The sequence below is a fragment of the Zingiber officinale genome, chromosome 8A (genome assembly GCF_018446385.1).
Source record: "Zingiber officinale cultivar Zhangliang chromosome 8A, Zo_v1.1, whole genome shotgun sequence".
NCBI classification, from domain to species: domain Eukaryota; kingdom Viridiplantae; phylum Streptophyta; class Magnoliopsida; order Zingiberales; family Zingiberaceae; genus Zingiber; species Zingiber officinale.
In genome coordinates, this window is record NC_056000.1 from 139,381,225 (window position 1) to 139,399,130 (window position 17,906).

Sequence of the window (17,906 nt, forward strand, 5' to 3'; positions counted from 1 at the left end):
AGGATACAGATTTATCAAGTTTGTCATGGGTACTTATACAGAACAATCAAGTTGAGGATACATTGCATTCCCAAGGTCTTCTTTGTATATATATGGTTGACATCATTGAAGGGATTGTTTTTTTATAATTCATGCTTTTAAATGAACTTAATTGACAATTTGTAATAAGCTAATAAAATACTACTGATAGTAATGGTGGAAATAGAGAAAACTAGAGGTTGCTTTATTATTATCATCGAACTTAATGAAAATTTACGTAATAAAATGTTTTTAAGATTAAATACCAAGAAAGAAACTAATATATTCTTAATAGCTAATAAATAGAAAAGCTTATTAATAATAATAATAATAATAATAATAATAATAATAATAATAATAATAATCTAACATGTCCATTCAAACTTATAATACTACAACTAGAAGTATCTAGAAGTATTGAGAGTGTGTCAGACAAGAACGAAAGTGTAAAATTAAATGCGCCTTAATAAACATATTAGCAATCTATAGATTCATTAGTAGAATTTTGATGATAAACTTAGCTAATAGTTACTTTGGCGATTATCAATTACCTAGTAATATATTGTAATAAACTTCGGCAATAAAATTGACATAGTAAATACCATTTTAAACTTCATCAATTAAAAAATGTGGGCTTCACTTCTAATTTTAAGTGACAATTTACTTCGTAATCTCTATTCAATGAAGTAATAAATCTCAAAATAAAATTTATATTTTTAAATAATGAAGTAATAAGCTTGAATTGGCTAAAAATTTATATTTTACTTCCATCATATTATCCACTTAGTTATTGACCTGGTTTCTTTTCATGGTATCGACTTCGTGCGATCCCCCGTAGTTTTATTCAAAATGGTTTATAAGTAGAGTTAGGACAAACTTCAATTTGTGCAACATTGCTATGTTCTAATGATTAAAATTGATAGGTTCACTTGATCATGTGGTAAATCGCTTGCCCCCAGTACCCCGGTCGCACCCGACTCCAGGTCATCACGGGGAAGGTAAATCACGGTAGCCGAGCGGGTAAGTAGTGGTGGGGTGAGATACACAGGGGTCCGGGGATTTATGCTCCAACATCCTCACGGTTCGACTCCGCGTTCTCAAGTGGCAAACGATCCACTGCTTACCAATTCGGATGACCCGTGGGGTCAGGTTCATTGTAATCATGATTTTATAGAAGATTTAAATTGTGGTATGGTAAAATTTGAAGCTTAAGCGATGTGAAACCTTAGATCAGAAGGATACTCAATGTAATTAGGTTTCCTAATTCTAAATCTTCACATGTTTTAGTTAATGTTGTATTCTTAATGATTTTAGTAATAATATGCTAATTAGGATTAGCTTGTTTTGATCTAGGAGAAGCATGAACTTATTATGCAAAAGATTGTTTGCAATAAGTGCAAAAGTGTTGCTATTGTGAAAGGTCTTGAATTATTTGGTGAGTGATAGCCAAACAATATTATTTACAACTAAATTTGAGAAATGAAAAATCTGAACACATGACAGATATAACTATTTGCTCTATTGTTTATAATTTATGAGATTTTTTTGGTGTAAAACTGAGTGATGCATCAAAGAGGCTGGGTAAAAAGTTTGCTAGAGGAGTTTATGTTGTCAAGGTGAGCCTACTGCCTAGCATTGTTTAGTTGATGGAGGAAATGCTTTTGCGTTGTCTAAATACTAACTTCTGGTTTATTAATTTTAGGGACCAATCGAGAAAGAACAGATTGATGTGCAAGGAAACATTGCCTATGATATTGTGGATTATTGAGACTTGGTCAGATGTATCACTATATGATTTCTTACAGAGGTCTCCATTTCTGTACCACCATTAGATTTGCTGGAAGTTCAATTGCTAATTTAGCATGAGATTATTTAGGATAAAATTTATGTGATTTGAAGTAAAAAGTCAAAGAGCTTACTAATTTAGCATGAGATTTATTGGACTATGGTTTCTAGTATATTTTGACAAGATAGTAAGATTTTGCTGTATAAGAGGGTTATTCAATTGTTTATTTTGATTAGTTTTTTATGATTGATTAAATGACACACATATTGGGTTCTGTATTTATTGTTAAAATGTAAAGTTATGGTACTTAAGTGATGTTTTCGATTAAGCTTGGTATGTAGCTTGTTAGCTGTGGGACCTCTGTTGTTTAAGATATTGTAGTATCTTAATCTTATCATCCCGTTTCAACCGATCATATTATCACATGTTATCACTTAGTAGTAATAAGCAATTACTTCATCAAATTAAAACTGTGTTGCAATACATTATGGTTATTTACTTCAATATTACTTCAATACTAAAATTAGATGGTGAAGTAATAAAAAACAAAATACCTTAACACATTAAAATTGAGTCAAAGTTAAAGAAAGCATTTATTTCACCATAATTTAGTGATTACGAAGTCGTTTCTTATTAATTGCTTTAGTATAATATAAAATAATGAAATCTTTTAAATCAATTACTTTGTTAATAAATATAAACTGTGAAGTAACATAATACTAAATACTTTGACAAGTACAAATTATGATGAAATTATAAAATATATTTACTTCGATAATTAATATAAACTGTGAAGTTATATATTATCTATTACTTTGACATGCTATAAAATAAAGAAAGTAAAAGATATTTTTTTTACTTCAGTAATTAATGTAAACTGTAAAGTTACATATTATCAATTACACTTTACAAAATCAATGAAGTAAAAGATATTTTTTACTTCAGTATCGGTCCAACTCTAAATCGGTTTTGCCTCCTTGAACCGATCAAAGACTTCACTTTTTCTTGGATACAACTTCAGATAAGACGAAGTAAAATAATATCCTTTTACTTCATGTGCATCTACTTCGGAATTATTTATATACGACTTCAGTGAATATGCGAAGTAAATCAAGGAAATTCTAGTAGTGATTAGAAGGAATGAATGACAATATAATGGTGCCAACCTGAAGATGATGGCGAGTAATATGACAATTAATTTCAACATATTTTGTTTGCTCATGAAAAACTGAATTGCATGCAATTTGAATAGTACTATGATTATCACAATATAACAAAGTAGGTTGATGAAAAGACATACCTATATTTGCAAGCAACCAACATAACCAAACTATCTCACAAGTAGTTGAGGCTATGGTACGATACTCGACTTCTGTGAAAGATCTAGAAATACCATCTTATTTGTTATTCTTCCAAGAAATGAGGTAATCACTAAGGAAAATACAAAAACCAGTGGTAGATTTGTGATCCATAAGATCACCAGTCTAATTAGTATTAGTATGCACACAACTCCAGAGATGAACTAGAAGGAAATAAAAGGTTTTAAAATTGAGTGTCTGAAGATACCTGAGAATACAAAGAACAATAGTCCAATAAACTGTAGTTGATGCAATGACAAATTGACTAACCACATGAACAACATGCACAATATCTGGATGAGTCATGGTGAGATAAATCAAGCTCCCAAGAATAGTTCAGTATTAACTAGGATCCACCAAAGGTGGGCCATTAAATGGAGAATACCGAGTTTGGGTTGGGTCAGGTCGGGTTTGGATTGACCCGGGTTGACCTAAATATAGTGTTTAGTGGGTTTTTTTTTTGGTTAAATCGAATTTTATTTTGAAAATTAAGATGTTTTTATGCATATTAATATCATGTTTGTATGATAATGATGGAGTATTGAGATAAAAGTGAAGAATTATAGAGAAAATAAAAAAAAGTCGTTTTGAGTTGGATTTTTGGGTTATCCGGGTCGGTTTGGATTGGTCGGGTTGGTCAGGTTTGGGTTCAGGTTTCGGGATTTTGGGTTGAACTCAGTTGGGGTCGGGTTCGGGTTTGTTTTTTTTTTACAAAAACTCAACCCGACCCAATCCACCCGAATTGACAACCTTAATATCAGGCCCAACGTGGGCTTGATATGATCCTATTAGGCCTGATTTAGGCCTGATATTAATAATATCAGACCCACATTGGGCTTGATATGGGATAATATCAAGCCCAATGTGGGCCTTATATGATTTGTTCTTGGCCACTTTGTTCATTGATCACAACCAAGATTTTGATCTTGATATATAAAATTTCACACCATATCTCATGTCTGTAAAAAAAACTTGCTAGCAGTTAAGATATTTTTCAGAAAATCAAATAGGCTAGCACCAACCATTGAATTCAAGTCTATAGGGTGCGTTTGAAAATATTAAATAGTCTTGTAATTTGATTTGAACTAAAATGAAGTTATGACTTAAACAAAGTGAGTGTTGTTGTGCTTGAAAAATAAAATAGGACAACAGTTGTTGTTTATTGAATATTAATCAGGTGTACTATTCTGTGCCAACTGGTACGACATAAGAACTTCATATTGATAGTTAAAACTAAGTTTTGACAACATCTCTCTCTTAAACCTTCCTAGGGAATGTGAATTTGAAGAAATCCAAATACTCTAAAAAAAAAGTAATATATAGAATAAAATAAATAGATAAAATAGAAAATAAATAAATTAAAATTTTTAAAAATTAATATATATATATATATATATATATATATATATATATATATATATATATATATATATATTACAAATAAAATTAAAGAAAAATAAAATAGAAAAAAAGTAGATAATATAGATTTAAAAAAATCAATATAATGAAATGAAATATATCTGTAAAATATATTTTTATAATATTAAAAAAGGAGTAATATATTAAATAAAATAAATAGATTTAATATTAAATAAATAAATTAAAATTATAAAAATTTAATAAAAATACCTTATTTAATATTAAATCTATTTATTTTATTTAATATATTACTCCTTTTTTAATATTATAAAAATATATTTTACAGATATATTTCATTTCATTATATTGATTTTTTTAAATCTATATTATCTACTTTTTTTCTATTTTATTTTTCTTTAATTTTATTTGTAATATATATATATATATATATATATATATATATATATATATATATATACAGAAACCGTAGGCTGCGGTGCTTATGCTGCGGTTTTATGCGATTTCGTCTATGTCAATCGTGTGAGAAGCTGAGTAAAGGGCGAGGATAAAAAAATGATCCGCGTGAGCCATCGCGAGCCATCTACTGCCACGAGCCATCTCCTAACGTGTAGTTTCTCCTCTCCGCGAACCCTATCACAAGCGGCGGCGAGCTCGCCCACTCTTCGCACACCTTCCTCTCCACGAACCCTAGCAGAAGCGGCGTTGGCGAGCTCTCGACAGGCTTCGCACACCTTCCTCTCCGCGAACCCTAGCAGAAGCGGCGCCGCTCAACCGTCTCTAGCCGCAAGCTCTCCCTCTCTTCGCGATCCTTCCTCTCCGCGAACCCTAGCAGAAGCGTCGACTTGTGCTAACTCCATAACAGAAGCGCTGGCGCCTCCCTCTCCGAACCCGGGAACCGAATCGCCTCTCTCGCCAAAGCTCAGACGCGAGCTCTCTCTGCGGCAACCAACTACCTTCTCGATGCAAGCCACGACAAATCCTCCCTACGCCACGATCAGCCGCCCACACCAAACTGCACTGCTAGATTTTCTCACGCCTGGAAAATCCTTCTCCGGTAAAAGCTTTCGTGTCAGTACTTTGTTTGCTCTGATTCTATGTTCATCGATATGAAAATTAAGCTATACATTATAATTCATGGTTTCTCTTACTAAATTGTCGAACTTTATGGCTAGCTTTTTTTCCTGAACAGTGCTACATTTTTTCTGTTCCAATATTGATATATCCTTGTTTATATGAGAATGCGCTCTGGAAATTGAAATAATAAGAAAATTCTAAGTTGAAAGTCCTATAGAACAATGCAAGGTGTGTAACTTGAGATTCAAGTAATAGAAACCTGAATAGTGCTACATTTAGCTTCTAGTTGTATTCTTGACATTCAAGTCCATGTTTAACTTAGCTAATGTTCTGTTAGGACAAGATATATGTGTGCCCAACATCCAAAAATAGCAATTGGTATCTACTAATGTATCTATATCATGTCTATGACTTGATGCTGTATCTATATTAGAATCACTTCTATTTTATTATGTTAATTGGAATAGCTTTTATTTATTTATCTATTGTCAAATATAATGCGAGGGCGCAATGGAAGAAAATAGAGTTGATGATCAAGAATTCATTCCCCAAGTTACAGATGATCGAAAGTCAAAAATTGGAATGTAATTCTTATCTCTAGAGGATATATATTCGTTCTATAACCAATATGCATGAGAAGCCGGATTTAATTCAAGGAATAGCACGAGCAGGAAAAATAAAATGACAAATGAAGTGACGTGGAAACAAACTGTATTCTTTAAAGAAGGACATATAGATCTAATGCGACGCAATAAATATCCAAACCCTGATCAACAAACAAGGGAAAGAACACGTGACACAGTTAGAACGGGTTGTAAGGCAAATATTGCATTTGTCAAGAAACAGACGGGACTGGATTGAATTGTCTGTAACTTTATAGAAGCCCATAATCATCCACTCTTGACTCCATCAAAGGTGCATTTGCTACGCTCACATCATAGTGTTTTGGCAGCCAAAAAAACATTGACAAAATAGTTTTCAGAGGCTAATGTACCAACTTGTCAACAAATACGTTTATTAGAGATAGAGTATGAAGACCTTGAATGGGTAGGTTGTACAGAAACTAATATTTATAATCTATCATTCCATACAAAAACTTGTTAATCTATCATTTTCCATACAAAAATGAACACTACCTAGGGGTGGAAAATTCATGTTTATAACCTTTTTCCATACAAAAACTTGTTAATCTATCATTTTCAAATTCACCTCCATGATCACTTCTTATTTTGTTTATCTTATGATTCTTTTCATTTTCTACCCTTTTACAAAAAACAATCAAGGTATCTAGAATTTGATCCTTATGTTTCAAGAAGAACACCCATGTATCTAGTGTAATCATCCACAATCACAAAATAATACCTACTACCATTTAAAGAATATATGTCTACTACTATTAAACAAATCCATGTGAATGAGCTCTAAAGCATTTGAGGTACTTACAACGTTTTTACCTTTATAGGTAGCTTTGGTTTGCTTACCCATTTGACATGCATCACACATTTTGTCTTTTTGAAACTTCAACTTTGGAAATCCTTGCACCAACTCTTTCTTCGAAAGTCTTTTGATATTCCTCATGTTGGTGTGAGTAAGTCTCCGGTGCCAAAGCCAAGTCTCCTCTTCTTTAGACATGAGGCACTTAGCAAATACACTAGTAACACCAAATAACTCAATTTGATAAATATTTTCTCTTCTATGACCTAAGAGGATAATGGTGTTTAGTTCACTATGCTTAATTAGACATTGAGATGAGTTAAACTCAACTCCATAATATGAATCACATAGTTGACTAACACTTAAAAGATTAAAAACCATGCCTTTCACTAATAACACATTTTTTATCATAAATTTTTCAGAAATTCTAATATCTCCTATTCCCATAACTTTTAATTCACCACTATTACCAAAAGAAATGGTACCTTTACTTTTGTGTCTTAATGATGAGAATTTTGAAGAGTCTCCCGTCATATGCCTAGAGCATCCACTATCTACGAATCATGTGGTTGGATGCTCCCCCTCGGCGCATGCCTGTTTAAATACGATAAACCAAATGTTTTGGTACATAAACTTTGGGTCCGATAGCATTAACAACAAATTGCTTGGTACAAATCTTGAACAACCTTAACCCTTGAAGCATGATTTCTACTAATTAGAGACATAAATTTGATTTCCTTATGTTGTGATTTAAACCCTAATCTCGCTTTGTTGTACACACCCCTTTGAGCTCCTAGAATCATATCCAAATATTTAGAGCTTGAAGTAAACTTTTCTAAAACACCTCTAAGATCATCAACTTGTAATTTCAAAGATGTATTTTCCTTTTTAATATCATCAAATTCATTCATGTCATTTTCATGAGGCATGCAAGTTTCACATAACACAATTTCATTTTTAATTGATTTCAATTCATTTTGCAACTTTTTAACCTTGCCTTTTGATTTAGCTAGTGCATTAGTTAAGCATGCAATGGTGGCATACATCTTATAAAGCTTGGGAGAAATTACCTCATCATCACTAGATGATGACTCACTTGAAGATTCCACATCCTCCCCATGACTATCTTCATCTTCACTATCTTCTACATGGCTTAAGGTCACGAGTGCCATATGCCTTGAGCTCTTCCTTTTATCTTCTTCTGATGAGCTTGAGGATGAGTCATCCCATGTGGCTTTCAAGGTCTTCTTCTTTTTCTTAATCTTTTCTTCTTGCTTCTTCAATTTTGGACACTCCGTTTTGTAGTGCCCCTTTTTCTTGCATTCATAGAAAATAATATCAGTCTTAGTCTTTGAATCCACAAGAGATTTACTTTTTCTCTTGTCGTCATTGAAGATCTTCTTAACATCCTTCTTGTCAAACTTCCTTGAACGTCTCATCATTCTTTGAGCAAAATTTGTCATTTCACTTGATGATAGCTCTTCATCACTATCACTATCACTGTCTTGCTCAGATTTTGAAGATGACTCCTTCTTCTCCTTCTTCTTTTCCTTGTGCTTCTTTTTACTCTTTTCACCTGCAACCAAGGCTATACCTTTCTATTTGTGGCTTGTGTTAGCTTTCTTATTCAATTCAAGTTCACAAAATAATTCATCTAATTTTACTATTGAAAAATCCCTTGAAACCTTATAGGCATCCACCATGGATGACCATAATGAATTTCTTGGGAACGATTTTAGAGAACACCTTATGAGATACTAGTTCTCCACACTCTCTCCAACTGAATGGAGACCATTTAAGAGTTCCTTGAATCTCCCATGTAGTGAACTTACTGTTTCTCCATCCTTTATTGTGAAATTCTGAAGTTGATTTATTAAGAGATCTCTCTTTGCAATTCTTAAATCCTTGGTGTCTTCATTTAGCTCAATGAGCTTATCCTATAAATCCTTGGCACTCTTGAAAAGTCCAACCTTGTTGAGTTGCTCCGAGCTCAACCCACACTGAAGAGTCACAATCGCCTTAGCATTTACTTGACCTTCATCTTTTGTTCAACGGTCCACCTTGATGATTCAAGCATTTTTCCATTCTCGGTTGGCGCCGTGAATCCCTTTGTGATTGAGAACCACATATCAATTTTGGTCATGAGATAGTACTCCATACGACTCTTCCAGTAAGCAAAGTTGCTGTCTTCATAGAACGGTGGTCGTGAAGTACTATGTTCCTCTTTCAATGACATCTTGTAGCTCTTAACTTATGCTTTCTTGGCGGTGAATCCTCAAAAGCAAACCTCACTCTGATACCACTTGTTAGGACCAGTTGAGCTAGACCTTGGGGGGGGGGGGGGCGAATGACTCACTTCGTTTTCTTTGTTGACTTGATTGTGCACAGCGAAAACTTGAAAGCAATACTAACTCTTGTATTTACTTGGTATCCACCTCCTCAAGAAGGTGACTAGTCCAAGGATCCACACCACCGTCACTCTTCCACTATAGAACTTTTCCTTCTCGGAATTACACCGAAGGTGGAGAAACCTTACAAGATTTACAACTCTCTCTCTCTCTCCAAAAGAAAAAGATCACAACCACTACAAGGAAGAAGAAGAGGATGATTACAAACTTAGAATACCTTCTTCTTTGCAGACTACAACTTGAAAATATGGAGAAGAGAGCTTGAACTTGAGCACTTGAGAGCAATAGAACAGTGTATTTTTCGGTGAGGGCTTTCGTTGCATCTTTTCCAGCTTTTTAAATGTCTTCAAATATAGTCGTTTCTCACATGATCGTTACCATGAATCAATTGGGTTTGTCTTTCAATCGATTCAAAAGTATCCGTTGAGCGTCATCACGTCAAGATCAACGGTGTAGATCATTTGGTTTGAACCTCAATCGATTGGGACATTATTCTCAATCGATTGAATTTATCAATCGATCAACGAATCGATTCAGACACGTTATGCTCCAGCGTAGAAACGCAGAACCTCTGTGAATCGATCGACCGATCGATTGGATACCTCCAATCGATCGGCTGATCAATCCAGGAGCGTTCTACGCTTCTCGTAGAAGCTTCACCAATTGATCGACCGATCGATTGATTTACTCCAATCGATCCGCTGATTAATCCAGGAGCGTCCTTGCGCAGAAGCTTCACCAATCAATCGACCGATCGATTGGTTTACTCTAATCGATTGACTGATCGATCCAGGAACACTCTGTTTCACAGCCATGCATCTCAATCAATTTACCAATCGATTGCTGGTTTCTTGATTAATAGCAAGTGGATTAATACATATTTCTTTTAATAAATACCTCGTGCCAGATGAATGCCTATTCGTTTAGACTTTCTTGCCTTGTATCAACCCTTCTAACCTGCAAGGACTTTTCTTGCCAAAAATTCGGTCCTCGACCTTCTTGGACTTCTCTTGCTTTACATCCAATCCTCTGACCTGCAAGGACTTCTTTTGCCAAGAATATGGTCCTCGACCTTCTTGGCCTTCTTTTGCCTTACATCCAGTCTTCCGACCTGCAAGGACTTCTTCTGCAAACTCACAATACTTGTTAAATCTAACGTATTAACCTAAACTTAAATAATTGTCAACACATTGAAACTTCTAGGGCATGATTACACCAACATTATCTAAATTAAAGAATCTTCTAATTATCTTGACTTATCACTTAATTAAATCAACTATATATTTCATATACTTTAGGTTCTCTAATTGTTTTAACAAGTAGGTCACATCTTCGTCTTATTTTTTTTCTTCGAAGTCTTAAATTATTTCTTCACAAACTATGCCCATAAACATAAAGCACCTTTAATTAATAAATTAAATCAAATAAAATATTATTTTATATAAATATACAGACTTATAGTAATGACTTGTTTCCTCATTTTGTTAAGTTGGGCAATCCTAGCTGCATCCTTCTCTGCCTCATCTTCATAATTGCCTTCCATTAATGTGACGATGTCTCTTTCTTCTTCCATATCATCGACATCAATTTTTTCCTTTCCCCTTCTCCACAACATTAAGTTCTTTTACAAATTTTTTACCTTATACTTCTGTTAAAATGTTCTCCACAGACTCGCATATTTATATATTTCTTTGCTGCCTCTTAGGTAAAATCTGGAGTCACAATGGACTATCAATTGGAGTATCCCTGTAATCATAGCGACTTTTATCATGTCCTCTCATTCTTGTTTAAAAAGCTACTAGTTCACATTGAGGATCGTCTACAGGATCACTTGATTGAGATTGCATGCCTTTATTTTCTATTATTTCAAGTAATTCTTTCACTCTGTCGTTCAAATGCATGTTCTCCATTGTTAGCTTCTTAATTCGGCTTGCTTGAATAATGCAGTTACAACATTCCTTATTACTTTGGTTTCCTGCTTCGTTGTCTTCAATTGTGATGTCTCCATTAGACGTGGAATGTCATTAACGCCATCAAGGTTCTCAACCATTAATTTTTCATATTAGGTAGGGATTAGGTCAATCATAACCTGTCAAATTATTAAAACAAATGATAAAAAAATATATTAACCTAACTTAAGTGACAATATTCAAAATTTACCTCTTCAAATGAGACTCGATCGAATAAATCCCTCATCTTACTAATATGTGAAGGAATATTCCTCCACTTATTTATTCATGCTCCTTCAATTTTGTATGATTTTTGTTGGAATATGCTCCAAAAATCATGTCTGATTCATCATCACAAGTGTTAGATATTCATACATGTCTGCAAAATATTATTAAATTTAACATCAAATATAAACCCATTGTCAAAAGACCAGCAAAGCTCTTTAGGTAAGGGAGGTTGGTATTGGAATGTATTATCTGAGTTGATGAAAATATGCCCCCAATCTTAAGTAATTGTAGAGTCATAAATTCATGGATGACTTCAACCCAATTGAATCTAACAAGATTCTTAAAATTATCTACTATATCTATAAGACATAAAGGGACCTTATATGTACTAGAAGAAAATAAGATACAAATAAATATATACAAAATATAGAATTTGTAAAATAATAAAACATCATTTCCTTCAACGCGATTGACATAAAATTGAAGCAACTCCATAATTCTTGATCTAGTAGTTTTTTTTTTATTTGAGAAATAAGTTAGAAAGAGGTCATCCGATGCTTTAGTTGAATTGATCGGAACCGAAGCACCTCGGTCTGTAATACCAAGTAGCAAAGAAACATCTCTTCTTGTGAAGACAACCAGTACACCTGAACAACTTAAATAATTAGTTGACTTCTACGAACATATAAATAAGTATTAGGCCCATAGTGTGCCTAATATGATCACATATCAGGGCCATGTTAAGCTTGATATGGGCTCGTATCAGGCCCACATTATTCCTGATATGGGCTCGTATCAGGCCCAACGTGGGCCTGATATGAGATCATATCAGGCTCTTGTTTGCCATAATACCCGTCTATCATGGTCATTAGCTGACTAAAATATTAACCTTTTCAAAGTACTTTATTTTACTATACAACTAGTTCGTGATTAAAATTGACAATTATAAGTTGTACCTGAGAATCTAAAGGTTTGAGAAGTTGAATCCCAATTTTAAAATATATTGGGCAATATACCACGGATATGCAACATATCTCGTATGCCCAAGAAAATATTAAAGGGTGACTGTTTGATCATCACTATGTGTCGATCATATAAAATAACAAATCTATGATGTCTTCCTTTCTTTGTGGATACTTGAACAAAATTTTAAAGTGACCTAAGATACTGTTCCAATGCAGTTTCTGTCTAACATCAACTAAACCCTATAATTTAAAAAATTTAAAATTTCTAACTAAACTCGTTGAACTTTTCAAAATCAGAGAGTTTCTAAGGTGATACATTTGCAGATAATTGAAGTGTAGAGGATGATACATCTGCCCCACTTTCTTGCTTCATTATGAAAGGAGATTATTACCGGAAATCCTAAAATCCTTCACTATAGAGTCGCAATCAGTGTGGATTTATAGGTGGTGGAAATGCTTAATGCAGCCTGAGGGACACACGAAAATACTTAGGTAGGGCTTCTGTGGGAGGATGATTTCGCCACTAAAATATAACTGCAAATGGAGAGTTACGAAGAGCAGCGAGACATGCACGACCTGAGAGAGGGAGGGAGATCATTATTTTTTTTAAATCAAAATTATTCAAAATATTGTTCGGATGCCTAGAAAGTTGATCCTGTCCGAACCAGGGGTCAACGAACGCTGGGGACGTGGCGCTCCCTGCTGGATCCTCGGGTGCTCCGGCGAACCTGCAACAAAACCGAGCCAGGGGGGGTGTCCCGGCGACGGCCCTCCGACACTCAAGTCAGGCGAGGGAATAGATGAAGAAAGTGGCTGCAGGATGAAGACTCGCGTACCTCCGATGAAGAAATGGAGACCTTATATAGACCTCTCGAGGGAGCCTGGGCGCGCCAATCAAAGCAATCACCTGCTTTCGACCATGCCCAGGTATGGGTCTGTCAGAAGGGCATTCATAAGGTCATACCGCTACTGTATCAACCTCTCCATGATGTGACGGCAAAATCCTCTATCGTGAAATCTTGTGTACGGCATAATCATCAGACATGCTTTTGCTGACATCCCATATCCCGAGCCGAACGAATAGGCCGCTCGGCTAACTTTTGTATCCTCACCCTTATCCTGGCCGAACGGACCACCCGCTCGGCTAACCTTTGTATCCTCGCCCTTATCCTGGCCGAACGGACCACCCGCTCGGCCCTTCCGTTCCAGCCGGGCAGACACCCGCTCGGCCATTCAGTCCTCCCGCCTTGGCGTCGGAAACCCAAGCCTATGGCTGGGTTATCTCTGGCTCCGCTCGGACCTGCTCAACTGCTTGACGCGACCATTACCCGCTTAGTCAGCCCTCCATCCGTCCTCAGGCTGGGACCCTTCCGGAAGTGGGTCCCCCATTCTTACCGCCGGATCAAAAGTGATGATCGAGGAGAGGAGGTTGACGGGAGAGTTAAAATGGGAATTTCAGATCACTTTACTATTTTCTTTGATAAATATATAATTACGATACATCTTTTAATAATTTTCATATGTACTCCTCTTTTTAGTAAATTGTCGAAATCAATATGTTTAATTAAAAAAAATATTAGATTGGATTGAGTTGAATTGAATCGGGTTAGACTGAGATATAGCCTAGGATAACTCATTACTAGATCCGTCTCTACTTGTCGTGTAACTATAGTATTTATTTCGACATTCCCATCCATAACACTACTTTTTCATCGGATTGAGAGCACCAAACTGTGATCTCTTCAGGTGGAAACGTTCATCCATACCTGATTCATTGGAGAGGATTTTCATATATTAACGACACATGGATCATTGAAGATGAACTTCGAAGCCTCTCTTCTAAGGTGGCAAAAGGTGAATATGTTCGTCCTCAGTGTCCCTGTCAATCCATCCCAGGATCAACACGGAGGAGGTAAATCACGGATGACTACTAACCTTTGGAAAAATGACTACCACATAAGAAAAATATTTACCTCGAAACCTTTCCTCCAAGCTTCTAAAAGAAATAGAGTAACAACTAGTTGATCTAGCTAAAAGGCAACACCGCCTGGCACTGATATACTACATTGACAGACTTACTTTGTCAGTTCATCTTCCCAATCGACGGAGTGGAATTTTTCTCTGTTGGAAAAAACATAACGTAATCAAGATTTAATTTATTAAAAATTGTCTAAGTCATTCATATATAAATAGTTAGATGCTTTAAAAACATTATTAATTTTTATTTCTTTTAGATTTTTATTAGAAAAATTAGAGTTTAATTCATTAAAAAAATAATATTTTATAAAGAAGGGATCGTGCCATCAAACTATAAAAATTGGTTAGAATCACATGTGTTCATTACGTTTTAAGTTAGTATAATTTATAATTTCTTGAGAATGGATAATTTTCCAGTGGTTAAGGATTATATCTTTCTTCATTCCGCTGCATCATATTTCCACAATTTTTTTTCATAGAGAATAATATTATACTAATTCAACTGAAACTCAATTAAATTGAACAAAACCAATATGATTTTAAATCTACTTATAACTGGTTTAGTTTACCTTAAAATGATTGAACATTAATTCCTAGTCCATACAATAGTCAACGGCGTTTAGTCTTGTGCAAGTATAATTATAAAAAGACAGCAAGTTACAAGTTATTTGAATTCATCAAAGTCAACTTTTAATTGGTGCAAGTGTATTTATTAAAAGATGAGATGACATTTTAATCAACTTTTTTTTAATGCCATTTACTAAATTATCATCTAGATATATCCCAACTATAATATATTTATAAAAAAAATTTCTTTAAATGGAACGCGCAATCATAAGATGTTAGATTTTTGGATCGACCGTCATGAACGCTTTCTAATTTATCTTAAAAATTAGTAGAAAACTACCGTTGGATCGGGTTGATAATCTCAGGTTCGATGTTATCTGATTCATTATTTTTTTTAACATCAGAAAAATATAAAATAAATGATTTAAATAACATTAAATATTTATGTAAACATAGAAAATTTCAACTATATTAACACGTTAAATTTCTATATATATATATATATATATATAATTTGAACAAATCTTTGCAAAATAAATATTAAGTTTTTCAGAATAATTATTTTCTTAGCTAATCATGATGACTATTATTGACAATAAATTAATCTGGTAAACGCAACTACCCTTGCCTATATATTTGGCTTCATTTATGAGAGCAAATATGCATAACAAGGTCTCATTTCTGGTAAGTTCTTCTACCTTTTCTTCCTTAATTCTTTCTTTCTTAATTCTTGTTTTCATAATTATTCAAGTGTATTTGATTAAATTAATATTGTTAATCACATTTGTGTATGATCGATTAATTAAAAGTGATGTTCGCTCAACATGTATTCTCAATTTAATTCATATGATATAAAGAGAAAGAGGAGTATTTCAGAAATATGATATATGATTTGAGAATTATGAAAATTATGTACATGATTTAGATAATACCGAAACTTACTCACCCGGTTTAGTAAAATTGACATTTTAATATTGTTCTTTATTTTGTCGTAGGTGATAAAAGAAAATAAAGAATGAGGAACAGTGAATGGGTGAAGACCTTGGAAAGAAAATTATCATCCATGAATATAGACGAAGGAGAAATACAAGAAATGCTAGGATGGGAGATTGTGGATCAAGGTCCAACCATCTTTAAAGTCTCGGAAATTTTACGAGATGTCCAGCCTAACGCCTACGAGCCAACAATCGTTTCACTGGGACCTTACCACCACGACAAGCCTCAGCTTAAAGCCATGAACAAGTTCAAGTGGTTTTTGCTCAAGACATGGGGAGACAGCGGGAGATGCTTGAGGGACAGTGCGAGAGTCATCGAAGAGAACGAGACCGAAGCGCGGAATGCTTACTCGGTGCAACCGATCAACATGGTTGGAAATCAGTTCGCCGAATTGATGTTGCTGGACTGCGTGTTTGTCATTATGATTTTGTGGTTTTGAAAGAAAGAAAAAAGTGGATTCCAATTGATGGAAAACAAGATCTTTAAGAGGTCGTGGATGATAGTGGCAAGAGACATGTTGCTGTTGGAGAATCAATTGCCCTTCTTTTTGCTCGAGGCTTTGTTTCACATAAAATTCCCTTACAGACAAGGTAAGCTGAAAAAATGGATGGTTCGATTCTTCAGTGGGTTTGTGAGTAATAACATATCGCTAGTATCTGTATCTCACGATGCAAGAATTCACCACATTCTCCATCTTTTTTATCTATGCATTAAGCCACCAGAAGCAAGTAGCGATATTGTTCCTCAACCCAATAATATTGATGATCTGAGGTCGCTTTCGAGTGTGACTCGACTGGAGGAGACAGGTATCAAATTCAGGAGGAAGCAGAGGGCGACATGTTTGTTGGGGATCACCTTCAAGAAAGGGGTTCTGGAGATCCCTCAATTTGAGGTCGACGACAACACCAACATTCTTTTCAGGAATCTCATCGCGTTCGAGCAGTGCTACAATAGGAGCTCCGCCATCGTCGACGGCTCCTTCGCGGCCTACGCTTCGTACATGTCTTGCATGATTAGCACGGCTGCAGACGTCGAAATACTCCAGCAAAATAAGATCATCATCAGAGGGATTGGCAACAACAAACAAGTTGCCGAGTTCTTCAATAAGCTTTGCAAGGAGGTGGTGGTCAACCACGGCAAATGCTACGTTTCACAAATCTTTAAGGAGGTCAACAAGTACAGTAGAGCCGAACGGAATAGATGGTGGGCGGATCTAAATCGCAGATACTTTCATAGTCCTTGGTCAGTGATCTCAGTTATTGCAGCTATTTCGCTGTTTGCCATTACTTTTACCCAACTTATTTTCACTATGCTAAATTACTTTCATGCTCATAAACGTCGATGCTGACCTTATATCAAATCAAATTGTAACTTCGTTCTGGAGCTAATAAAGTTTGACTAGCTATTTGATTCTTATCAAGTTGCCAATTAAGTAGCCTCTTAGCATTTTTCGCTTGCTCCAAGTTTTAGTGCAGTGCTCATCTGTTTAAACGGAGTAATTAAAGAGTGCTTGCAGGACTACCTATTTTTGACCGATAGCTCTAGGAAATTGAAGGTTATATTTCAACGCTTCTTGCTCCAAGGTTCCTAAAGTCACTTTCTCGAACGGTCTGGTCGAAGAACAACAGTCGGCATTTACCAAAGATAGAGCTGTTAAACGAGCTGATCTATAGTGATCCGTAAGTGGTGGGCCAATCATTTAGTAGAAGTGGGGTGGACCGACCTTTTAATTTGACGGATTGGAAAATTTCTAACACAATTCAATC

The 17,906-nt window shown here is 34.9% G+C and overlaps 1 protein-coding gene across 1 annotated transcript; it reads left to right on the forward strand.

Annotated features, from left to right (window-relative positions):
* Nucleotides 1–16,207: 16,207 nt before the first annotated feature.
* LOC122011346 (UPF0481 protein At3g47200-like) lies at nucleotides 16,208–17,488 on the forward strand. The gene is made up of 2 exons (XM_042567729.1): nucleotides 16,208–16,492; nucleotides 16,583–17,488. The coding sequence occupies exons 1-2, from the start codon at nucleotides 16,208–16,210 to the stop codon at nucleotides 17,486–17,488; spliced, it is 1,191 nt and encodes a 396-aa protein (XP_042423663.1).
* The last annotated feature ends 418 nt before the right edge of the window (nucleotides 17,489–17,906 follow it).

Coding starts and splice junctions, on each gene's coding strand:
- LOC122011346 (XM_042567729.1), top strand. CDS start 16,208: ATGAATATAGACGAAGGAGAAATACAAGAAATGCTAGGATGGGAGATT. Junction 16,493..16,582: donor AAGCGCGGAATGCTTACTCG/GTGCAACCGATC, acceptor TGGTTTTGAAAG/AAAGAAAAAAGTGGATTCCA.